We start from the raw sequence: 26640 nt of genomic DNA on the forward strand, positions 1-26640 counted from the left end.
AGGTGCGGATCAGGAGTCCGCCCCCACCCACAGGTTACAGTTAGCTTAGCAAAGATCCAGCAGTGGCAAGCGCCGTATGCAGACGCATTTCAAGAACTCGAACGACACAAGTAGTTGCCACCAGTACTTGCCCGCTTCGCCGAGAACGCAAATACAGATATAAACACTGACGCAAGTAACGAAGGCCTCGGTGCTGCCCTAGCCTAGAGGAAAGACGGATTTGTACGGCGGATCGCTTACGCTAACACGTCGCTGTCAAAAGCAGAAGGCATATATTCTAGGACCGAAAAGAAATGCGTCACCATCATTTCGGCTACAGCAAGATTCCACCCCTACCTCTATGACAGGCCACTCAACGTCGTCAACGAGAATCAGTCATTCCTGTGGCTAGCGTGTTTAAAAGGCCCGTGAGGACCACTGGCGTGGTTCAGCCTGACAGTGCGAGAATCTGACAACACTCTAATTTACAAGTCCGGACAAAAATACTCTGATGCGAATTGGCTATCACGCGCCCCCATTGACCCGCCGCCGCAACGTGACGAGGATGACGACGCCTTCGTTGGAAGAATAAGCGCGGACGACGTCGCTCAAAAGCAACGAGCAGACCCGTAGCTAAAAAGCCTCATCGAGTATTTGGGACGGGACACTGACGTTTTCCCTAACGTATTAGGGCGAGGATTGTCTTCGTTTCCGCTGCAAAACTACCTATTCATCAAGAACTTCTCACCTGTACGCACCAACTACATTCTTGTTGTACCCTGAACATTGTGTCCCGAGGTACTGCACGCCCTATATGATGATCGGACCACTGCGGAGCTCGGATTCTCCCGGACGCTATAGAGGATACAGGAAAGGTATTTCTGGCCACGCATGACCGCCGACGTCGCCCATTACCTCAAGACAACCCGAGACTCTCAGCGACTACAGACGCCACCGTCGAGGCCAGCGGGATTACTAGAATCGACCGAGCCTCCTTGCCTACCATTACAACAGATCGAGATGGATTTTCTGGTAACCTTTGAGGCGTCAACATCCGAAAACGGGTGGATCGACGTGGCGACGGTCTACCTCACCTGCTTCGGTGAAACGAAATTTCTGCCGAAAGATAGCGCAGCCGAAGTGGCGAAATTCTTTTTCAAGAACATCCTGCTGCAACATAGTGTCCCATCTGTTTTCATCACCGACAGTGGAACGCCCTTTACGGTAGAGCTCACCCAACCCATATTGAAGTACAGCCAAACAAGGGCAAGGAGGGCAACTGCCTGCCACCTGCAGACAAATGATCTTCCGGGGTGCCTGAACAAGGCTCTCGCCGACATGCTAGCTATCTACTGTCGGCCACAAAAGTAAACGGACCGCGGCTTAGGCGGACGGAGCGGGTGCGGGGCCACACCGGGGCGCTGCTAACTCGCTCCGCTTGCTGAGAAGGAGAGTGCCCCAAGTGACGCAAGACTGCGCCCTCACTCTCACGCTGGGCCTCATCACGCTCGATAAATTTCTAGTGCGCGTTTCCGTGTCTCTGGTGTTGATGGTAGCGACGAAGGGAACCGTGAAATGCTAGTAGTCTAGCACATGGTACTATCGCACGGTAGCGGACGGCAGCTAGGCATTAAACCGCGGCACTGAGAAGGGACAAATATTCGTTCTGAGTGGTCTTTTGCTTATATTCACGTTGTCTTTAATTGCATGTTGCCTGCGTTCACCGCTGCTTCATTTTAGGCGACATCATGTAAGTGGGCGTAACGGCGTCTACGGTGAAATGTGCTCTTTCACGCCGGTCCGATAAGTTACCGAGGGCACGGTTTTGCTTTCGAGATTACTTTTTGGCAGTGTCTCCATCATTGGGTTTAATATTTACATCAGGGACGCCACTGAATATACTTTGATTAGCTACTACAATGCGTAGGCCGTTATGAAACTTTACAGAAGTACCTCCAGGTAGAGATAATCGGAAAGAGAAATCGCAATAACTAGCCAATCGTGAAAATTTATTCATGGAAGCATTCAATGGCTTGAAGGGCTCCACAGAGCAATGGAAAGTTACCCTCGACCACGATGACTTGCCTTACTCGACTTGGCATCGACAGCACCACAGATGTAGCTTCGGACCGTCCGCGCAGCGCTTCCCACTCTCTTACTAATCGCGCCGATGTGAAAGAGCTAGCACCACCGTAGCCGCCGTTGTGGTTACTTGCGCGATGTTGCCTAAAATCAAGCTTTGGTGGACGGCCGGCGACATGCGCTAAAATGAAACATAAGCAAAACAACAATCATAATGGGTCTTTGTTCTGAGTGCCGCGGTTTCATGCCCTGTGGCCGCGCGCTACTGCACGACAACGCCAGATGCTGGACTACTGGCGATGCATGGTCCCCTTCGTCGCGATCATCAGCAGCAAAGCAACCGAACGGTGCACTAGAAATTTATCAAGCGTGATGAGGCCCCGCGTGAGAAAAAGGGCGAACTCTGGCGGCACTCGGCGCACTCTAGCTGTCAGCGCGCCGAGCTAGATAGCAGTGCCCCGCTGTGGCTCCGCAGCTGCTCCGGGCACCTATGCCATGGTACGTTTACTTTTTTGCCCGATAGTACGTCGACATCATGCACGAAAGATGGGACGCTGTTCTTCCATACGTAGCCTTCGCTTATAACATCAGAGTGCAAGAAACAACTCAAATTACCCTGTTCAAGCTAGTGTACGGAAGGAAGCTGACGAGACCCTCGCCGCCATGCTGCCGCACGGGACGAACGAAGAGAATCTAGACGTCTCTTCCTATCTCCCGCATGTCGAATAATTGTGACAGCTCTCCCGCCTGTGCATTAAGAATCAGCCGTCACTACAATCTTCGACGACAATATGTGGAATAAGAATCTGGCGACCGCATCTGGGTTTCGAACCCGGTACGCTGACGAGGAATTAGAAGCTTTTACGCCGCTATTTCGGACCCCACAAGATGATCTGGTGCATTGACCCATTAGAGTATAAAGACATACGAGACGGCATTTCGTTATCACAGCGGCACCGCTGACGACGTAAAATAGTTCATGCTGTGTGACTTAAGCCGTTCTACCAGCGCTAACGAAGCTTGGGACTTGGCATTGCTGAACACTGCTCTTTCGTTTTCTTGGACTTTGTTACATTTGACTTCGGTTCATTGTTGTTTTTCTCCTGCTCTCCCGTTATGCTTGCATAATCGGCACTATTCTTCTTGAAAGGGGGGCATGGACACGTGTACTCATTTATCTTTTTCGGGTAAGTGGTTTTCATCGTCTAAGGAAATTTGTCGCTCCTCACGGGACTTGCCTGCATGTATCGGCAGTCTCTCGAATGTTATCGATGGTTCTGGTGTCATCGAAGTTTGCGTAATCTGATTGCATGTGTGATGCGAATTGCGTAGAACTTCCTAGAAGACTTGCAGGCACAACCGATTACTTTGCAACCTTCGATGACTTGTGTTTAAAAGACGACACGCTTGCCCAGCAGATCAGATTTTCGACGATCGCTGACTGTGTTCGCCGCTATCGCCGTTGCTCGAGTCTAGCCTGTTCTTGGTGGTACAGTTTCGCCCAATAAAAGGCTAGTTTCGTCATTACCGGTTTTTTGGTTGCTTTACTGTCACTACTACTTGACAATTTTGAATAGATAAAATGCTACAGTTATATATGTAATGGTTTGGAGTTAAGTGTAATAAATAGTGCAGAGATTGCGTGGCTAGCTTGATGTAGCCTGGCCAACGCTGGTTGCCACTTAAAGTGCAGTATAGATACGAGCGGCTAAACGTTAAAGGAAAGAGTAATTTTGCTCGACATTTTTTGTTAATGTCCGTATGAAATTGTTCCACTCCCCTCTATTTTGTTCTTTCCATTCTGCGGTTTACTTAGAGCGTCGAAACGTCCTTGGGGCCGATAATCAGGCTAATGAAGTCACTCGTATCCTATAGTGGTAGCGGGTTTTTAATAAAAATTGGGACGCTTCAGTCAACCACCTAGTAATGGAACTAGGATTGGCGGCAAACATGGTGCTCTACAGTAAACGCAGAATCAATCAGTGGTGCTGAATCTGTTCGAAATGCAAAAAAAGTGAGTCGTAGAGAGAGGACACAAGAGAAGAGAAGTGGACAACACAAACGCAACTTCCACTTCTCTTCTCTTGTGTCCTGTCTGCACGCCTCACCTTTTTTGCATAATGAATCCTTACGATCTGGCTCAGCTTTCTGTAGTTCTAATCAGTTCAGAAATGTGGAACACCTTTCATGACGTGCGTCCGACTTGATTAGAACAGCGCTATCTCGCTATGCACGTAATGACAAGAGGCGACAATGGTTCGATAAAACGAATGTGTTTTACGTGACAGCTATAGTGATGCTCGAGCGATACCTTGATGAACGTACTAACCAGCCAATATAAGGACATATAGAGAATGTAGTTTATTTTGCCAAAGTAAAATTCAGATTTTATCACAGATGTCTTATTTCAGTTTAATGCCACGTGTAGTTTACTATGCCATTATAATTTAGAACCGTTCTTATGTGTCGTCAGTTTTCACGGGGCGTCTTCAAATTTTTGCTCCTAACTTTCTGTGCTATTGTTTCCAAAATAAAATTATTGTGGTTTTCAATTTCAACGAATCATTTAGATACATAGCAGATTCAGCAAGCCTGCATAGGCGAATTTGAACGCAGTAGTATCAGAACTTTCGATACACTTAAACGATACAGAAATATTGTTACACTATTAAAGCCATTTTTATGAAAAGCATCAACAGAACCGTTCCATAACAGTACCATTGATCTCATTTTATATTTTAACTGGCAAATTGAAAGTGCTAATTCTATTTCTACTTAAAATTTCGTGCTCTATCGGCTCCTAGATAATGCGAACGCGCACCTACAGTTTTCTTCCCAAGAAACATAAAAAAAACATTTTACAAAGTGCTATGCAGCAAGAAAAATAATGTTGCAATACGTCCACTCAAAGCCATTTGCATTCGAACTGCCTTTTTTTGCCAATGACAAAACAGGTGTCTTGTACGTTAGAGGCGTCAACAGAATTGATGTTTTATATGCGGCAAACAAGTGTATAGTTTTGGGATTGAAAGAAGAAGGTAAGTATGACCCATGGTCTCTTTTATAAATTTCAAGTCCTTCCCATGACGGAGGCGACATTCTTATCAGGTAACAGCTTTACAGAGGCGAAATTTCGAAGGAGGATAAAGACACCTAAAAAGCTTAACAATGGGCCGCAAAGGAAACACCTCCTGTAGAAGACAATAGCTGCTTTCTTTAGCATTGTTTAAATAGGTAGTCCACATTTTTATCCAAAGCGAAGATCAATACTGGTTACAGAAAGTATGCTGGGCAATAGATAAATGGATCATTAGAATGGAAAGGATGAGTCATGGCATTAAGGCGGATGCGAAGCGGACTGCTGACAGTATTATACATAGGGATGACGGAAAAAGGAATGCTGAGAAAGCCTGGTAAGTTAACGGGCACTGTCCTTTTACAAAAGTCATTTACAGTGAGGTACATGGCAAGGACACGTGTATCGAACAGGTGGAATTAAGGCCGAGGGCTTCGTTTTCTAGAAAAAGCAAGAATTCAGACAAAGGCCTTGAGCAGGCCGTAAACAATTTGCAATATAGTAAATGCGTAAGTCGATTCCATCAAAATTATTTTGACCCGCCGTGGTTGCTCAGTGGCTATGGTGTTGGGCTGCTGAGCACGAGGTCGCGGGATCGAATCCCGGCCACGGCGGCCGCATTTCGATGGGGGCGAAATGCGAAAACACCCGTGTGCTTAGATTTAGGTGCACGTTAAAGAACCCCAGGTGGTCAAAATTTCCGGAGTCCTCCACTACGGCGTGCCTCATAATCAGAAAGTGGTTTTGCCACGTAAAACCCCAAATATTATTATTAAAATTATTTTGTAAGCAGGAAAACATTATATAACAGAAGTAACAGAACCCTTTTCGTAAGCCTTCAGGTTTCTGCCCCATATGTGAGTACTGGTAACACACAGCTGTTGTAGTCTTTCCTTTTGAGGGATAGTGGCAACCTGCTGTCCATGATTTCAGAATGCCTGCCAAACGCACCCCAGCCCATTCTTATTCTTCTGGTCATTTCAGTCTCATGATCCGGATCCGTGGTCACTACCTGCCCTAAGTAGATGTATTCCCTTACCACTTCCAGTGCTTCGTTACCTATCGTAAACTGCTGTTCTCTTCCGAGACTGTTAAACACTACTTTAGTTTTCTGCAGATTAATTTTCAGACCCACCCTTCTGCTTTGCCTCTCCAGGTCAGTGAGCATGCATTGCAATTGGTCTCCTGAGTTACTAAGCAAGGCAATATCATCAGCGAATCGCAAGTTGCTAAGGTATTCTCCATCAACTTTTATCCCCAATTCTTCCTACTCCAGGCCTCTGAATACCTCCTGTAAACATGCTGTGAATAGCATTGGAGATATCGTATCTCCCTGTCTGACGCCTTTCTTTATAGGGACTTTGTTGCTTTCTTTGTGGAGGACTACGGTGGCTGTGGAGCCGCTATAGATATCTTCCAGTATCTTTAAATATGGCTCATATACACCCTGATTCCGTAATGCCTCCATGACTGCTGAGGTTTCGACTGAATCAAACGATTTCTCGTAATCAATGAAAGCTATATATAAGGGTTGGTTATATTCTGCACATTTCTCTATCACTTGATTGACAGTGTGAATATTGTCTATTGTTGAGTAGCCTTTACGCAATCCTGCCTGTTCCTTTGGTTGACAGAAGTCTAAGGTGTTCCTTATTCTATTTGCGATTACCTTAGTAAATACTTTGTAGGCAACGGACAGTAAGCTGATCGGTCTATAATTTTTCAAGTCTTTGGCGTCCCCTTTCTTATGGATTAGGATTATGTTAGCGTCCTTCCAAGATTCCGGTACGCTCGAGGTTATGAGGCATTGCGTATACAGGGTGGCCAGTTTCTCTAGAACAATCTGACCACCATCCTTCAACAAATCTGCTGTTACCTGATCCTCCCCAGCTGCCTTCCCCCTTTGCATAGCTCCTAAGGCTTTCTTTACTTCTTCTGGCGTTACCTGTGGGATTTCGAATTCCTCTAGGCTATTCTCTCTTCCACTATCGTCGTGGGTGCCACTGGTACTGTATAAATCTCTATAGAACTCCTCAACCACTTCAACTATCTTGTCCTTATTAGTAACGATATTGCCGGCTTTGTCTCTTAACGCACTCATCTGATTCTTGCCTATTCCTATTTTCTTCTTCACTGCTTTTTGGCTTCCTCGGTTCCTGAGAGCCTGTTCAATTCTATCCATATTATAGTTTCTGATGTCCGCTGTCTTACGCTTGTTGATTAACTTAGAAAGTTCTGCCAGTTCTATTCTAGCTGTAGGGTTAGAGGCTTTCATACATTGGCGTTTCTTGATCAGATATTTCGTCTCCTGCGATAGCTTACTGGTTTCCTGTATAATAATTACTTATACATTTTGCGCACTTTTCCGCGAATGTTCTTAGGAATCCATCCAACCGTGTTTCGATAAACCTCATTCATTCGCAGTTCATTTACCATTGACAAATCATTATCATTGAATCAGCGCCCTCTGGCCACATCTCTCCCTTGCACTAATAAGCCCCACTAATCATCATCGTCACTTACCTTACCGTACATTTCCTGCTAGAATCAGGTCATTGGTTCAAGAAAGTAGGCTGCGCAAGTTCGCTATTAAGCTGGAGCCGTTCTATCGTAAAAATGAACTTGTTCGGTGCATCTATATCGCGGAGTATGTTTTATTCGGCATACGTAAATGACGTACACTTAGGATTCATGTCATGTAATCTTGCAATCTGTGAGTCACATGTTCTGCATGGCTTAAACAAAGTGTGTGTAAATGGGCAGCAGAAAATGACTATAGGCATATTCCCCTTAAAAAGCTCCTTTGCCTTTTCCACAAGAAAGCTCGTTTGCAGGGCCCAAATGCAGAACTACACAGACGGTATACCTGTTCCCACACAACGCAATTTTAAGGCATCATACTACAGTGAAAGATAAGTTTCATCCCACACATATTCTACCTTAACAAATTCCTAAAAACAACATCATCCTCAGCAGCATATTTATGCCCACTGCAGGACAAAGGCCTCTCCCTGCGATTTCCAATTACCTCTGTCCTGCGCCAACCGATTCCAAATAGCACCCACAAATTTCGTAATTTCATCGCACCACCTAGTGTTCTGCCGTACTCTACTACGTTTCCCTTCTTTAGGTACCCATTCTGTCACCGTTATGGTCCAACAGTTATCTAATCTGCGCATTAGATGACCTGCCCAGCGCCATTTTTTCTCATAATGTGTATTAGCATATCGTCTATACCCGTTTGCTCTTTGATCCAGAACGCTCTTTTTCTGCCTCTTAAAGTTATGACGAGCATTCTTCGTTCCATCGCTCTTTGCGTGGTGCCTTAACTTGTTCTCAAGCTCCTTTGTCAGTCTCTAAGTCTCTGCGCCATATCTCAGCTCCGGTAAAATGCACTGAGTTTGTACTTTCCTTTTGAATGAATGCGGTAAGCTCCCAGTCAGGAGTTCACGATATCAGCTGTATGCGACCCAACCCACTTTTATTCTTCTGTGAAATTCCTTCTCATGGTCAGAGTTCCCTGTGATTAGTTGACCTAGGCAAACGTACTCCTACAAAGATTCTAGAAGCTGATTTCCAATCTCTTGTTCCCAAGCCGAGTTATTTATCATTATCGTTGTCTTATGCCTATTAATCTTCAGCCCCACTCTTACACTCTCCCTGTTAAGGTCATCAATCATTTGTTGTAACTCGTACGCAGTGTTTCTGAATAGAACAATGTCATCGGTAAACTGAATCTTTCTGAGGTATTTGCCGTCGATCCTTACTTGTAAACCTTCCCAGTTTAATCGCTTGAACACTTCATCCAAGCACGCAGTGAATCGCATTGGATAAATTGTGTCTCCTTGTGTGACCCCTTTCTTATAGGTATCTTCCTGCTTTTCTTGTGTGTAGAATTAGGGTGGCTGTGGAATTTGTAGATATTTTCCACGGTATTTACGTAGGCCGTCTGTACTTCATGATTATGCAAGGCCTCTATGATTGCTAATGTCTCTACTGAATCAAATGCTTTTTCGTAATCTACGAAAGCCATACAGATAGGCTTTTTGTACTCTGCAGATTTCTCGATAACGTGAATATTGACATGGATGTGATCCACTGTAGATTATGCTTTCCTACAGCCAGCCTGCTCCCTTGCTTCACTAAAGTCCAATGTTACATTTATTTTATTGGTTATTGTTTTGGTAAATATTTTATATAATGCTTCGAGTAAGCTAATGGGCCTAATATTTTTCAGTTCTGTAACGTCACCCTTTTTTGTGGATTAGTATAGTTTGCATTGTTGCAGTTTTCTGGGACCTTTGTAGTCGAGAGACACTTCATATAGACAACCGCCAGTTTTCCTTGCATTATGTCTTCTTGGTCTTTGATTAAATCGACTGTTATTCCATCCTCTGCTGCCGCTTTTCCCCGTTTCATGCCTTGCAAGGCCCTTCTGACCTCATCTCTAGTTATAGGACGAGTTTCTGTGTACAGTTCATTATCGTTGCGAATATATTATCCTGAGTCATCTGGGTACTGTAGAGGTCAGTATAGAATTCTTGCATAGCATTTATTATACCTTCGATATTGCCGATGATAATACTCTGTTTATCTTTCAGTGCATACATCTTGGTTTGTCCCTTGCCAAGCTTCCGTCTCACTGATTTCAGGCTGCGTCCATTTTTTACGGCTTCTTCAGTCTTTTTTCCCTCTTCTTTCTAATATCGCTAACTTTCGCTTTGTTGATAAGTTTTGACAGTTCCGCGAATTCTATCTTATCTCTCGAGTTGAACACTTTCAACCTTTGTCGTTTATTTATTAGGCCCTTTGCTACTTGGGAGAGCTTGCCTACTTATTGCCTTGGTGCTTTGCCTCCCACTTCAATTGCTGCCTCTGAAGCCAGCCTCGTTACAGTTTCGTTCGTTACCTAACCTAACCTAACCTAACCTGCAAGTACCAGCCTAAATTCGTCCGCTTTCACCATTACTGCCTCTAAGTGGCCCTGCATTTCTTGACCAATTTTACTCTTTCTCAGTTCAAATTGAGGTGAATACTGGCCCTCACTAACCTATGATCACTGCACTTTATCCTACCTATAAGTTCTACATCCTTCACTATGCTGGGATCGGCAGGAAGTTTGATATAATTTTCATTTTTTGTTTCACCATTAGGGCTTTTCGAGGTCCACTTTCTGCTGCTGCGTTTCTTGAAAAAGGTGTTCATTATTCTCAGTTTATTCCTTTCTGGAATCCTACCAGCATCTCTCCTCTAGTGTTTCTAGAATTGACACCGTAGTTGCCAGTTTCCTGTTCACCCGCCTGTTTTTTCCCCACTTTTGCATAGAAGTCACCCATTACAACCGTATACCGCGTTTGCACTTTTCTCATCGCTAATTCAACATCTTCATAAAACTGGTATACTTCCTCATGTACGTAACTGGACTTTGGAGCGTAGGTTTGTACTACCTTTAATGTATACCTCTTATTCAGTATATTACCACTACTGTTAGCCTTTCGTTGATACTATATAATTCGTCAATGTTCATTTCATTTCATTTTATGTCCTTAAAGGCCCCATTGAAGGGCTATTACATAAGGGGTGGGTATATACATACATGAAAAATTGAGGGCCATATTTTTATTACAGGGTAAAATCATTTGTTATGGTGTTTAAATATGTGCTAGGACAGGTTGTGACTGTGATTTCGTTGGAAAGGTCGTTCCAGTCTGCTGCTGCACGAAAAAAGAGTGAAGAAGAAAAAGTGACAGTAGGTGTACGTGGGCGTGGGACTTGTTACGGGTGACCGGTGCGGCTGGATATGCGTGCCGGGGGCGAGTGTATGGTGCTTTGCCAGGTGAGCGGTAAAAGAACTTGTGAAAAAGACAAAGACTAGCAATGCGGCGGCGAGATGCAAGCAATGATAAGCCGGATTCTGTGTTTAGAGTCGATATACTGATGTCATAGGATTACTTAGAATGAGTAAATCTTACAGCTCGATTTTGAAGTGATTCCAGTTGATTGATGAGATATACTTGATGAGGGTTCCAAATGATGGATGCATATTCTAATTTCCCCCTTACGAGAGGCTGATAGGCTAGTAATTTTACATTTTCGGGGGCGTGAAGCAAATGGCGTTTTAAGAAACCCGAGTGTTTTGTTAGCAGATGAAATGATGTTCATAATGTGCGTTTCCGATGTAAACTCACTACAAAGGGTTACTTCGAGATATTTGTAGGAAGGAACTAATTCAAGGTTCATGTCAGCAATTTGGTACGAGAAAGCAAGTGGATTTCTGCGGCGGTGGAAGGAGACAGTCTTACATTCGCTAGGGTTTAGTTCCATTAGCCAAAGATTAAACCATTCCTGTACACTTCGCAGGTCGTTTTGAAGGGATGTGCTATCAGAAACGCTGTTAATTTTACGATAAGTTACACAATCATCTGCAAACATACGGATATTAGAAGATACATTCATTGGTAGGTCATTTATGTAAATTAAAAATAGTAGTCGACCAAGGACGGGCCATTGGGGTACGCCTGAGGTTACAGGGGTAGAGTTAGATGCTTGATTGTTGACAAAGACTGATTCTGAACGGTTACTTAGGAATTCTATAATCCATGCTAGATATTGGTATTAAGATGTAATGCGGCAAGTTCTTGTAGTAGACGCTCATGAGGAACTTTGTCAAAAGCTTTGGCGAAATCTAGGAAGATGGCGTCAGTCTGGAAGTTAGAGTCAAGGTATACATGCAGGTCGTGAACGAACACAGCTAGCTGCGTTTCGCAGGAAAAGCCTTTCCTGAAGCAATGCTGCGCAGGATTTAAAAAAAATGGGTGGCATCAAGAAAGTCCATGATATGTGTGTAGATAATATGCCCAAGGATTTTGCAGGGTACACTGCTTAATGAGTTGGGGCGATAATTTAATGGGGAGTCTTTGTTGCCCCTTTTGTGAACTGGAACGGCCTTTCCGTGCTTCCAATCTCGAGGCAGCACGCTTGTTGAAACTAACTGTGAAAATAGAAGACAGAGATATGCAGCACAAATATGTTTATATTTTTTTAGAAATTTAGACGTAATGTCGTCTACACCAGCAGCCGATGAAAGTTTGATATTGTCTATGAGGGATGAAATGCCGGATGAAGAAAATGTAATTGGTGGCATGGTACATTGAAAGGTCGCATGGGGAATAGAAAATGACATTTCACTTTCTTGTGCAAAAACAGACGCAAATGTTGTGTTAAACAAGTACATTCACATTCAGCGTCGGTTAGCAAATCACCTGATTCATTTGATAGGGTAGTAGTTCGCGTGTCCTGTGGGCTAAAGACTTGCCAGAATTTTTTAGGGTCGTTCTTAAGCATGTTCGGCACATCAGAATAAAAGAATGAGCGTTTGGCGTGATGTATGGCTTCGAGATAGGCAGTTTCAGCGGCTTTGTATTTATTCCATGCGTCAGGGGTGTTACGGGACTTAGCTGCGCGGAAGAGACGCTTTTTCTTGTTTTCTAATTGCTTCAGTGCTTTATTGAACAAGGGTTGGGCTGAATTAAAGTGAAAGCTAATTTGGGGAACGTATTTGCCAACTAGATTGTTTAGTTTGTCTTTGAATATGAGTCAATTTTTACCGTTGGTATGACAAGGAAAGCCACTTGCAAAACAGGGGTAAGATTAATGATTAATTGCTTCATAATTGCCCTTTTCATACAACCGATCAGTCTTTTTAACAATCGGCTTCAAAACGAGTTTATTTACGAAGTCCACATGAATGACTCTATGGTCACTGATTTCGGGAAAATACGCGATGGATGACACGCCCTCAGGATTACTTGTTATGACAAGGTCTAGAATATTTTGGCAGTTATCGGCGAGACGGGTTGGTTCTGTGAGCACTTGAGATAATTTAAAGTTGAGGCATACCTCAAGCAACTAGTTCGATTCGCTTGATGTAGCTGTTGGTGCAGGTCGGCTTGACCAATCGATATTAGGAAAATTAACGTATCCAAATAAAATTACATGCGTGCTGGGGTGTTTGGTCGTTATTTCACTTAAGATGTTATTAGCTTGAAAGGTAACTCTGGAGTACTATGAGGGGGCCTATAGCAAACGCCATGTGAAATATTGATCATCAAACTCGATACATTATTTGTAGACGTTAAAAACACGCTCTAGAGGATCATATCCGAATCCATTTCATCGAACTTTAGCGAATATTCAAGAAATATTCTTGAAGGAAATATTACACAGGCGTATTTTAGACTTACGCTATACGGGCATTTTACACGCCGGTGTGGATTATGCAGCACTTGGCTGATGCTTCTCTGAATCAGATGTTCGGAATCCGTAAATGGGTACCTGCGTGGCTGGGGTGTATGCAGTATTGTCGGTTGTGAAGGACATCTATAAAACAAAGATGCAAAAGTTGGTACATTCACTGTCTACTTATCTGTCGTAAAATTACGAATGCTAAGGAACCTAAAAATCGTGCAACTAATTAAACTTTATTCACTTCTGCGTACAATGTGTATGTCTAACCAGCATATTACGACATGCCGGATACCTGGGCATAGAGGTATAGAGGGCATTATGCTTCCAGATGCGACCACCGCATGAATAGTTACAAAAGCCACAAACGTCTCTCTAGCCGTCCCTGCCATAAGCCTGGAAACTTTCTCGCGGAAAAAAACTTAGGAGCAAGCGGCAATACCTCTGGTACATGAAAATGTGTAAGAAACTGCGCGTCATTAAACCTGGCTGACGGAATTCGCCACCTACGTAAAAAATGCACCGAACAGAGGTCACCATCTGTCGTCTTAGAATCGGCCCCACGTATGGTCACACATTCGCAATTGCTGACCGGTTGGTAGCCACGTACCTGTGGTAAATGTGGAAAGGCGTTGATTGCTCTGCACGTGCAGCTGAAATGTTGGGTTATAGAGTCGCGCACGAAAAAGCACTTTCATTTACCACCCCGTTGACTAGTTCCACTACATCACGCAATGTTTCCAGGCAACGATGCGCTCTTTTACAGTAAATTAATTTTAGATTTTTTTAGACATTGTTGGTATACTAAATGCTATACACGATGTACTGTTTAGAGCGCGTGATTTTCTTTTGTTGCGCTCGAGGACCTGGGTGAGGCATTAGTGCTGCTTGGACGCTCTTACGATTTTTATCTCATTATCTCTTCACAACTTATATTTTATGGTCGAAGCACACGTCACTTAGCATTGCCACATTGAGGTACATATATATTTAATGCGTTTACAAGGTGGCTACTTTTAGCTCATTTTATAGCCATGTTACCACTTCGATTTTATGAAGCATTTTTATTTATTGGGTCATGTGTTTGGCGCTCTTTGGCCAAAGCTGGCCTTTGTGCCATAAAACCCCAATATTCAACCTATCATACAATCGAGCGCTCTTTGTAGGCAGCATGTTGCAGGCAGCTTGCATGTAGCAGTGCTTATGGTTCCGCAAAGCGCGGCCACGTTGATCAATTTGTTTGTTTAAATCAAGTATGTGTGTTTGTGTGGCGCGAGTATAGGTAAATAGAATGAACGCGAGAGTATGTGTGGAACAATCGCAGCAGCACAATGACGAGGTTAACCACGATCGAATAATATCTAAGGACAAATTCAAGTAAACGAGTGGCATGAAGGTGCCAGATGGGTATGAAACGTAATAATTACATGTTCATAGTTGACGCCACCGCCTATGACTTGGCGCTTACTTGACGGCGAAAGTGTAGCGCAACATGAACCCAGAGTACTTTTTATAGCAATTTGGTCGACAGGCGTGGTGCACTGCTCACTTTGGCGGAGCCGTGGTGACGCTTTCCGTAGTGGAATTCAATGCAGCGTTGTCATGCTCGTGCAGTAACTGCACTAGGAGAGAGCCGGCCTCGACGTTTCATTAAGTGGCCTGGTAAGACGAGAGGGGCTGCGAAAGTCAGCTACGAGCTTCGTGAGGAACGAAGAGCGGCGCCATGCTGTCTGGCGTTTGCAAACCAGCGCTTGTGCGAAAGTTGTTTTCTAATCGCTATTTAAACGAATGAAACATCCACCGGGTGTTTTAATGGGATCTACTTACGCGTGCGACCTAACTCCAGTGCATGTCATCATCATGATCAGCAGCATCCTGGCTACGCCCATTGCAGGTCAAAGGCCTCTCCCAGATCAGCGCATGTAGCAAGGAAGAATCAGAGGCGAGTGTTGGATTACGGAGCTCCAGTGACTATCATGACATCACGAACTCGAGCCATCGGCCAAGGTCATTAGGCAGCTTTCCCCAATGGGACGGCATAAATTCTTGCGATGATAATTATGCCTTCATCATGTACGCAATATGTGTATGAATGGCATTCTTTTCATGAGGGTCATGACATTCATGGGAATGAAGTCATGGCTTGATTAACAGATATGCCATGATAAGCACTTACGACGTTCGTGCTAATCAATGTTATGGAATGCATATCACCACATGTTATTCACGTCATGCATGCGTGCTATAAAACGCATATACAGAATATAAAAGTTAAATAAGTATGTGCTATGTTATTGAATACATTGTTTCCATCGCACGTCATTTATGACATTGATATCGACAAGCATGTCATGCCATCCATATCAATAAATTGTCGCTTTTATCAGCTCCATTTGAACAAGTTATGTAGCAGGTTATAGTTGACACGAATGAAACTTTATGACACGCATCACATGAGTGACATGCCTGTCATCATGTGCTTCTGACGACTCACATAAATTACCTCAGTTGAGGGTATCGCGATCGTTTATCTTAGTATAGGTATCAGTATATGCGTGACGAGAAATACATGTATGACTTCACAAAAATGTAATGTCATGATGGACATGACTTATTGTGCAGTTCATGGTAATTAGGTAATAAAAGGCATTACATTCGTGAAATGACATTTCAAGGTCAATTTTATTTCCCATCTTTGAGTGTAGATTAAGGTGTTGGGAAAAAAAAGCGGCGGCAGGGCCGCTTCACGAGTCTACTAACCATATATGCGTCATATAGTACACGTACGTCTGATCATTCATCCCAGATTTTGCATCCATCCCATTTCATTCATATCAGGACATGTATGTATATATATATATATATATATCGAGTTACAATACCACGACCGCGTCATGTTATTGATAGCATTCATGCAATAATATATGTGCAATGACGAGCATGTGGCGTCAATGATGTCATGACATAACGTGCGCATACATGCCCTGTCATGCCTGTCATGATATATCATGTCATGCATGTAGCTCATTCATACCCTGATATATATCAAGGTAAAGAAACTATCATGATGACATTAGGTCAATCATAGTATTTACTCCACGACATGCATCCCATGACAAGCATGTGATGTCATAGATGAACCACGTAGATGCGCATGCTTGTCGTGCCATTCATCTCATGCAACCTATTTCATTCATGGAATACACGTAAATCTATTCCACGCATGTCATTCACGTGATGACTTTCATGTCACGTCATCCATGCCAGGTGAATCGTGCACGTTCATTCATTTAAATTTTGGCAAGGAAACGACGACGGTAGCCCCGTGCATATCAAAGCTTTAATGTCTTGTCACACAAGTTATGAGCAATATGTAGAGCACTGAATGTAATTATTACATTCATGTTATGTGTGCATATATGTCATGCCCCCCCCATGTCTAGTCTGATGTAAACGCAACATCACAAAGCAAGGTATTTCCATCATATCTATTACATCGACCTATGGTACCTTGTTTCTGTAACAGAAGTATCAAATCGAGGGTGCGTATGCTGTACAGAAAGTGTTAGGCTTAAGGTAGAACAAAGGAAATTAAGAGCAGGAGCATTCGCAACTACGGCACAAGTCTTCAAGCATGACCAAGCATGTATTTATATTTGGGACGTTCGTGACTGTAGTTAGAGCCTATGAATGGTCAGGCATATATAGATATATTCGTGTTGGCTTAGAAGTCTATAACCCAGTGTTGGGGCACACCAGCGCGACAAATTAGCAGATATCACACATCCAAAGCAGTTTTAATTGACCTTACCATTTCAGGTACACTACTGACATACAGCATATCAGGCCAAGGATATATGGCAGAATAATGATATACTAACTAAAACTGCACGCTCGTATGAATTACGTCCATCAGTATGCAGCTCGCAATGAGTTAGTAATAGAAATTCTGATTTCGCCAACCCTTACCTAATAACTTTTACCCCGTCCTTCTGCTTACAGGCATGGCACGTGACTGTACCCTATGGGTACTCGAGTCCTCAGTGGAAGATCCTCCCAGGCGCTGCAAATTTGCACAGCTGGCTTTGTGCGCACCGCGAGCCTACAACGCCTACAAAACTGAGAAGAAATATTGCGATCTCTACAACAGTTGGCGTCAAGCTGCCCCACATACCGGTCACTAGGGGCTTTTACAGCACCCGAATAGCAAGGAATAATAGGTGTCAGAGACTTATCAACTCTTTAATGTCGTTTACGGTACCTAATTATAGTAATTCCTTTAAGTATCTGGTATAGCTTATAAAATAAATTCGTCTGTTCCTACATACTATTGACCATGCACAAAAGCAATTGATTCGACAAAAAAAGTCCCTTCATGTTGGGACACGTAAGTTGAAAAACCGGCGCACTTTAGATTATGCTGATTATTAAAAAACTGAGCTGCTGTTGACTAAATAGCGGCGCTGACTGTCGACTTCTGCATGCCGAACTCAATATTGTGTACAGCGGAGAGAGCTCACAGACGTGTATAACTTAGAAATGTTTGCTTCTCACAGACACGGACGCAAATGAATTGGAGACACTAAATACGAGGCTGCAAACATTTCTACGAAAGCCTTAGACGACCCCACGTAAGATGGGTGGGTAAACTGCGGCAGACGTGCATAATGCGGATGAACAAATAAAAACTGGGGCGATTCTGCAGACAAACACAACTTGAGCAAATAAAAATTTTTAGTAGTGTCCCCTATGAGGAATTCAATTCTACAATTACCTACATGTTCCTACAAACACGAATAGCAGTGCAGAACTAAAATAAAATGAAAATCAAATAGCAGAGGTCGCATAAATGTAGAAAATTGAGGTGCTTCCTACAGCAGTCTCGCAACACAATGAACATGTCGACGTTAGTGAACAAGAGTTAAGTCACGTACAGCTATGAATGTTGGTGTTGAAAGAAAAAGCCACGTGAGTGGTGGAACAAGCAAATAAAGCAAGGTATAAACGGCCGTAAGTAGACGTCTAGGGATCATAAAGAAGGCGCCAAACAGGATTACATGTAGAACAGACACTCTGTAGATCGAAAAAGTACCGATAAAATACATGGGTGCTGTGTAAACTCGTGTAACAAAAACATTAAACGTTAAAGCTGGGTTCGTAACATTGCCGAAAGGAACAGACGAGCACCCATCCCATTCTAGAACTTATGTAAAAGTATACAAGCGCCAACTCAAAATTCGCAAGGGGCTATAAGGAAATGAAGCGCTAATATGTGCAAAGCAGGCGACGCAATCCGGTGCATGAAAGACATTCTTAGTGATTACTACGACATAGAAGAAAGCGTTGATCAGACTCAACTACATCATGCAGCAGAGAAAGTTGGGTGAGCTGAATTTTACGTTGAGATGTTTTATAACAAAAAAAGCAGAATCGAATATACCGGGCTAGATGAAATTCTAATAGAGCTAATCATACAGCTTGTAATTCTCATAGAGGATGTGCCTAAAACAAACAACATCCCGATCGGGTGGTGTGTAAGCAAGATGAACCTCATCTGTAAAGGCAAATGTGATGAGGATAAGACTGGCCCGTACAGACCGGCTACTGTAACGGAATGCAAGACACAAAATTGCAGATGTAAAGTCGGTAGAAAATAGGTATAAGGGGAACTACAAAATTGGTTCCGGCTAGACAGACCTCTACAAAATAACACTCATATACTACCCCTGCATAGTGATTTCAACAGCTCAAAAATACATTTATGAATAGCATTCCTAGATAATAAGAAAACCTGTGACAGCATGGAACACGTATTGCTGTAGGATGTTCTCAAGCACAATGGTACAATGAGGAATTCGTGGAGCTGCTAAGTTAGATATATGGGGACAGAAAGCTTGTGTTCGGTGATGAAGAAAAGAAAAGAATAGCATATATAGTATAATTACCTGCATTCTGCATGCGGCACCAAATTCTGGCAGGCTGATACATAAGTAAATAGCACTAACGTCAAATAATTCGAAACCAAGTTTAAATTATAGGGAAGACAGGGAATGCTGCCGCGGAGTAGTAGGAGTTCATGCAAGACTAAAGAAAAGAAGCTCCATATGCTCGTCGGTGTTCACGCTTTATTTCAGGCCATAGAAAGGGGGCTCTTTGCCCGCGGACTACTCAGTTCGACCCACGGAAGGGGCTCGGCAGCTTCCTGCAACCTCGCAGGTTGTCACCAAGGGCAACCACTTCCGAAGAAAGAGAGAGGGCGGCGGGTGGAGCGCCCGTTGTCTCCATGAAGGCACGCAGTGTGGCACAACACCGCCTAAAGCGCTAGCAATCCTTTTCTGCCAAAAAACAGGCAACGGCGCCAAAACGCCGGGTGGAAATATGTTGCAGAGCTCTGCATAACGCAGAGGGAGATGAACACGGGCTTCACGGGAGTGAAGAAGAAAAAGCCTCAGTGACTTGCCTGCTGTAGACTTGTCTTTGCCAATTACTGTATGTTACTGCCCTTCAGGACGCAGGATGCTCACTATCCCAGCATTGGCTACCGGTACACGTGGGGATCCCGGGCACTGAAGAGGCGGACACTCTTGCAAAAAGTGCCCGCCACTCAAGCGTCCCCCTCAGCCCTGCTGTAACGGCCGCAGACTTCTCGAGACAGAGGCTGCGCCGGCGCATTATCGCCTTCCACCCGGACGATCGGGTATCCCTTGGACTGCCTCCACGGCCTCTTCAACAGCACGGCCTCCCAGGAACGGATGCCTCGTTGCTGCTGCCACTGCGGGTTGGCTACTACTGGTCGGCAGCCCGCCGGCACCGCCTTGGGAAAGCCACCTCGCCAGCCTGTGCCTCCCGTGATGAACCAGAGACTCTGGAGCACCTCCTGCAGGTCTGCCCTGCTCACCTGCAGCACCGCGGCCGACTTCTGCAGGAGTTCCACCGCCTGGGGCTCCCATGTTCACGACAGGAAGATATCTTCTTCCCCTGTCGCAATCAGCTACCAGTCTTCCTAAGTGTCGTCGAGTACCTCGTCTCGTCGGGGCTCTCGGCGAGACTATAGGAAATTAATACAAAGGCGGATGGCCCAACGGCCACCCCACAACCTCAGGCTTCCTGATCCGCCACCACTCGGCTTCGGCTGGGCCACCTCCTATACGGTCTGCCGCCAGCCTACTCCTCTGTTCGAACCCGCTGGGCCCTCCCAGCGCTGATGCTCTGATGCTGCTACGACGACCCCCTACATTTCTCCCCCTACCCTCCCTCTCTTTTAATCCCATCTCCCCCACCCTGCTGGCCCTGAGCCGTCATCCCGCACTGGTTGCAGAAGATAGTGTTATCCTTTCCTCCTTCCCCACAAGAAGCACTTCTCTCTTTCTCTCTATGTTACTGTACATTCTGCATATTAAAAATAAACTAAATAACTATGTTTCACGTGCCAAAACGACGACCTCATTTTGAGGCACGCCGTAGTGTGGGACTCCGGAAAATATCCACCACCAGTGGCTCTTAACGCACACCTGAATCGAAGTACACGGGTGTTTTTGCATTTCGCCCCCATCAATGTGCGGCCGCCATACACTATATGCGATCCCGTCTCGCTTGTTACCTCAGCAACAATATAATTCGAAATCGAACATAACGGGACGCTTTAGATCCTACAGGAGAAATTAGCAATCCTTTCTTCTGACAACCACTCGACCGATATTAATGAGTTATGTTGAACTTAAAAGAAAGTTAAATGCAATTTCAGAAAGGGAATTCCTAATTAGCTTAAATTTTTCGCACATAAATTCTAAAAAATGCGAAATTTCAAGAAACAACACTGCACCTGCAAAAACCTGCAAACAAGCCGCGCCTAATATTTTATTTTAAGGCGAACAAAAATGATATTGGCACGTTGTAGTGATGTACATAGAACACAGTAGCAATGCTGCGGAAGGCGAAACTAACATTTATTGGGTGAACCTGTACCCACAAGAACAGGCTACACTTAGAGAAGGGCGACAGCGGCGAACAGAGTCGGCGATTGTCAAAATGTGATGAGCAGGCCAAGCGCGTCGGCTTTTATACATCAGTCATCGATTGTACCAGAGTAATTCCTGGGATCCGCGTGTATTCCACAAAGTTCGATACTATTCGCGTCGCGCATACATGCCATAAGATCACACAACGTGCGGCGACAGACAGCGGATAACATTCGATAACAATCTATAACATCAATAACATTCCACAAACTTCCTATACGCACAGGCGCGTCCTCTGCTGTGCCCTAAAAGTTGTTAGGCGACAAACCTTGTCGCCCAATATAGATAAACAGGTACACTTGTCAATAACCCCGCTTAAGAAGCATCGGCCCGATGGTGCAAACAAACGAAATAAACAAAAACACGCGTAGAAAAGAAACGACAAAGTAAGCAACTTCGTCAGCGTGCGTAAAATGGCTTAAGACGCACCACCTAGACGACTTCGTATAGTGGGCGGCACCGGTGTGGATGCGAAATGCCGTCTGGCACGACCTTATAGTCCAGTTCGCCTATACTCCGGATGATCTTGTAGCGTCCGAAATAGCGTCGCAATAGTTTCTCACTGAGTCCTCGTCGGTGTATCGGGGTCCATAACCAACCACGGTCACCGGGCTGGCACTTGACGTAGCATCGTCGGCGGTTGTGGTGTCGGCCACCGGTACGCTGCTGGTTCTTGATCCGTAGGCGGGCGAGCTGTCGGGCTTCTTCCGCGCTGGAGGTTGGTGACGACGTCAATATTCTCTTCGTCACGTGCGGCAGCATAGCGTCGAGAGTCGTCGTTGGGTTCCGGCCTTAAACCAGCTTGAACCGGGTGATCTCTGTTGTTAATTACACCGCCGTCTTGTAAGCGAAGGTTACGTACGGCAGAATGGCATCCCAGATCTTGTGTTCGACGTCGACGTACTTTGCTAGCATGTCGGCGAGGGACTTATTCAGGCGCACCATAAGACCATTCGTCTCTTGGTGGTAGGCAGTTGTCCTCCTGTGTCTTGTCTGACTGTACTGAAAGATCGCTTGGGGGTGAGCTCCGCTGTAAAGGCCGTTCCTCTGTCGGTGATGAGGAACTCTTAAACGTGATGTTACAGCAGGATGTTCTAGACGAAGAATTTACCCACTTCGACTGACCTACCTTTCGGCAGGGTTTTTGCTTCCGCGAAGTTGGTGACGTACTCTATTGCCATGACGATCCAGTTATTTGCGGTTGTTGACGTCGGAGAGGGTGCCAACAAACCCACCACGATCTGCTGAAATGGTCGACAAGGACGCTCGGTTGGCGGTGGTAATCCCGCGGGCCTTGTCGGTGGTGTCTTGCGCCGCTGAAAGTCTCGGACATAACGTGGCGTAACTGGCAACGTCGCCAATCAGACATGGCCAGTAATACCCTTCTTTTATCCTGGATAGCGTCCGGGAGAATCCAAGGTGCTCAGCGGTCGGATCGTCATGCAGGGCTTGCAGTACTTCTGGACACAGCGTTGAGGGAACAACAACAACAAGAAGGTAGCTGGTCCGGACTTGTGAGAAGTTTTTTTGTGACAAGTAGGTTGTTTTGAAGCGGGTGCGAAGACAATGCTCGGTTAAATGCCCCAGGGACAACGTTGGTGTGCCCTTCCAAATACTCGACGTGGCTTTTCACCTCCCGGTCTGTTCGTTGCTGGTCAGCGAAATCTTCTGCGCTTATCATTCCAAGGAAGGCATCGTCATCCTTGTCATCTTGCGTCGGCTGGTCATTGGGGCGCGTGATGTACGATCGGCTTTACAGTGGTTTCGTCCGGACTATTAGGTTACTTTGATGTCGTATTCTTTTGGTCTGAGGCTCTACCACGCCAGCCGACCTGAAGGATCCCTTAAATTCGCTAGCGAATACAACACACGATGGTCGCTGACGACTTTGAATGGCCTGCCATACGTAAGGGCGAAATTTTGCTGTAGCCCAAACGATTGTGAGGCATTCCTTTTTCGGTCGTAGAATACTTTCGTTCCGCTTTTGATAGCGACCGGCTTGCGTAAGCTATCACCCTTTCAAGTCCGTTTTTCTTCCTGAAAAGAACGGCACCGAGGCCTAGGCTACTGCGTCGGTATTGATTTCTGTATCGGCGTACTTGTCGAAGTGCGCAAGTACCGGCGGCGACTGCTTGCGTCGTTTGAGTTTCTTCAAATGCATCGGCCTGCGGCATTTCCCACTTTAACTCAACAACAGGTTTAGTTAGATGTGTTAATGGCTCAGCGGTGCGTGAAAAGACCTTGACAAAGCGCCTGTAGTGGGTACCCATACCAAGGAATCTGCGCACTGCCTTCTCGTCGATGGGCTGCTGGAACATTGAGATGGCGGCTGTCTTCTCTGGGTCGGAGCACACTCCGATTTCCTGATGACGTGGCCCAGGAATAGAAGCTCATGGCAGGCAAAGCGGCACTTTTCCGGCATCAGAGTGAGCCCTGATGACTTGATGGCCTCTAGTACTGTCGCAAGCCGCCTAAGATGACGGTCGAAATTTCCGGCGAAGACGACGACGTCATCGAAGTAAACAAGACAGGTCTGCCACTTCAGTCCTGCTAACACCGTGTCCATGACGCGCTGGAATGTTGCACGCACCGAGCACAGTCCTAATGGCATGACCTTGAACTCGTAGAGGCCATCTGGCCTGACCAAGACAGTCCTTTCGCGATCTTTCTCGTCGACTTATATTTGCCAGCAGCCAGAATTGAGATCCATCGACGAGAAATATAGCGTTGCAGAGCCGATAGCGGAGGTGGTATGCGTCCTTCTTAGAGATGTTCTTAAGTCAACAATAATCGATGTAGAAACATAGGATTCCGTCCTTTTTCTTCACCTACCAGCCGTGGTTGCTCAGTGGCTATGGTGTTGGGCTACTGAGCACGAGGTCGCGGGATCGAATGCCGGATACGGCTGCCGCATTTCGATGGGGGCGAAATGCGAAAACACCCGTGTGCTTAGATTTAGGTGCACGTTGAAGAACGCCAAGTGGTCGAAATTTCCGAAGTCCCCCACTACGGCATGCCTCATAATCAGAAAGTGGTTTTGGCACGTAAAACCCCATAATTTAATTTTTTTTCTTCACCGAAGGCTTTCGAGATGCCCACGCGCATTTCGACGGCTGGATGATGTCGTCGCGCAGCATTTCATCGACTTGTTGCCTAATAGCTTCACGTTCTCGTGTCGAAACTCGGTAAGGGCTCTGGCGGAGTGTTCGAATACCCTTTCGGTATTTATGCGATGCTTTGCGACTGGCGTTTCTAGAATCCTCGATGACATCAAAAAGCAGCCTTTGTATCGTCGAAGCAGACTTCTGAGCTGTTGCTGCTTAATCATGGGAAGACTTGGATTTATGTCGAAGTCTTGTTCGAGAACTACGGTCGTCCATGTAGATGCGGCAGAATCCAAGAGGACAAACGCATTACTGGTTTCCAGAATTTCCTCGTTGTATGCGAACTTCGCGCCATGGTTGATGTCCTTGAACTCCTGGCTGAAGCTTGACAGCAACACTGTCGTTTTTCCACCGTTCAGTCGAGCGATCCGTCTTGCGACACAGAATTCACGGTCGAGTAGTAGACGTTGGTCACCCTCGAAGACGCCTTCTACGTCAGTGGGTGTTTCGGTGCCGACGGAAATAATAATGCTGGTGCGTGGCGGCATGCTTACATAATCTTCGAGCACACTCAAGGCGTGATGACTGCGAGAGCTCTCCGGCGGTATCGCTTGATCTTTCAACAGAGATATCGTTTTCGATTTGAGGTCGATGATTGCGCAGTGTTGGTTCAGGATGTCCATGCCGAGAATGACGCCTCGGGAACACTGTTGGAGGATAACGAAGGTGGAAGGGTAAGCCCAGTCATGAACGGTAATTCTTGCCGTGCAGATTCTAGTCAGTGTAATGAGGTGTCCGCCAGTGGTTCGAATTTTAGGGCCTTCCCATGGAGTCTTAACTTCCACTGGGCGGCGGTGTGTCCACTCATTGCGGAGTTATCGGTCCTTGTGGCCACTAAGGCATTGACTGCGTGGCCGTCGAGAAGCACGTTGAGATCGGTGGTTCTTTGTCTTGCCTTACAGTTAGGTCTTGGCGTCGGAGCACGGTTGTGTCGCGTTGACCTGTGGCTGGTACGTGGCATCGTCAGGTCGTCTTTGGTCGGCATATTTTTTGCTTCCAGACTTCGTCGGGACGTTGGCGTGTCGTTGTTATGTGGTCGAGATAGTGTCTTCGGCGTCTTCGTCGACGGCGCAGGATCTTCGTCAGTTCGACGAAGAGCAACCGCACCTCCATCGCTAGCTGCTTTTAGTTTTCCGGATATGGGCTTGCCGAGTGGCACCGGGCTGGGACAGTGTATCGATGGCGCTGCGGTAACATGTAGCGGCCTGGTGATGGCGAATGGGGCGGTCGTCAAGAGCTCCACTAAGTAGCAGCGAGGCTGTTGGCGATATTGCGAGGGAGTTCACCGTGCTGCGGGCGCGGAGCGTTGATGGCGAACCATCGTAGTCTCATTTTGAACTCTAGACATGTTGGGCTTTCCCGCAGTGACAGCAGAGCGGGTGGTGGTTGGAGGCGCGTCAAATGTCCCTCTTCAGCGGTGGCTGCGCTGAGCGACGGGCGGGCGTGCTGGCGGTGGACGACGGAATTGCGGCGTTACAGCGCCATGACTCGTTTGTGGAGGGGGACCTTGAAGACGGGCGACGGCGGCGTAGATCGCTGCTTCCGGCACAGGAAGCGGAGATTCGGGCTGCACTTCAGTAACGCCCAGTGTTCGTCGAAGCTTGTGCTTCACAATTTCAATGACTGAGGACACCTGAGGTTGCTACGAAGGAAACATCTTGCGCAGTTCTTCGCGCACAATCGCCCTGATGGTCCCTTGAAGGTCACCAGAGCACATTGCTTCGATGGCACACTGCGACGTGAGCACTCGGCGGTTATATTGCCTTGTTTGCATTTATAGAATTTTCTCAATCGTGGTTGCCTCTGTCAAGAACTCAGCTACGGTCTTCGGTATGCTTCGGATTAGTCCGGCGAAAAATTCTTGCTTTACGCCTCATATCCAGTAGACTACCTGACTATACTGTATCATATGAAAATGGTTTGTCAGATCATAAGATGGTTTGCTTGAATGTACCACAGCGCACAAGAATCTGCCAGCAAGCATATGTCGTGATGTATCTTAAGGATTATGGCCGTGCGAATGACACCTCTATCCTAGACGTTTTGGAAGAAAAGTTTAATGAATTTGAAATAGCAT

At 45.6% G+C, this 26640-nt stretch overlaps 1 protein-coding gene and 1 long non-coding RNA gene across 3 annotated transcripts in view; one reads left to right on the forward strand and one right to left on the reverse strand.

Moving 5' to 3' along the window:
* The window catches only part of LOC142587385 (uncharacterized), a 498611-nt gene extending 480814 nt beyond the window's left edge, over positions 1 to 17797 (forward strand). Inside the window, exons 6-7 of one of the 2 annotated variants that reach the window (XM_075698346.1) lie at positions 5016 to 5099; positions 17384 to 17797. In XM_075698346.1, coding sequence (XP_075554461.1) covers positions 5016 to 5099; positions 17384 to 17565 — 266 coding nt within the window. In that variant the 3' untranslated portion in view covers positions 17566 to 17797. The remainder of the gene's footprint in view (positions 1 to 5015; positions 5100 to 17383) is intronic. The other variant, XM_075698349.1, reaches the window with a different exon arrangement.
* The window catches only part of LOC142587386 (uncharacterized), a 224466-nt gene that overhangs the window by 90372 nt on the left and 107454 nt on the right, over positions 1 to 26640 (reverse strand). The window contains exon 4 of the long non-coding RNA XR_012829510.1: positions 19327 to 19360. This is a non-coding gene — a long non-coding RNA (uncharacterized LOC142587386). The remainder of the gene's footprint in view (positions 1 to 19326; positions 19361 to 26640) is intronic.

The sequence above is a fragment of the Dermacentor variabilis genome, chromosome 7 (genome assembly GCF_050947875.1).
Source record: "Dermacentor variabilis isolate Ectoservices chromosome 7, ASM5094787v1, whole genome shotgun sequence".
NCBI lineage: Eukaryota > Metazoa > Arthropoda > Arachnida > Ixodida > Ixodidae > Dermacentor > Dermacentor variabilis.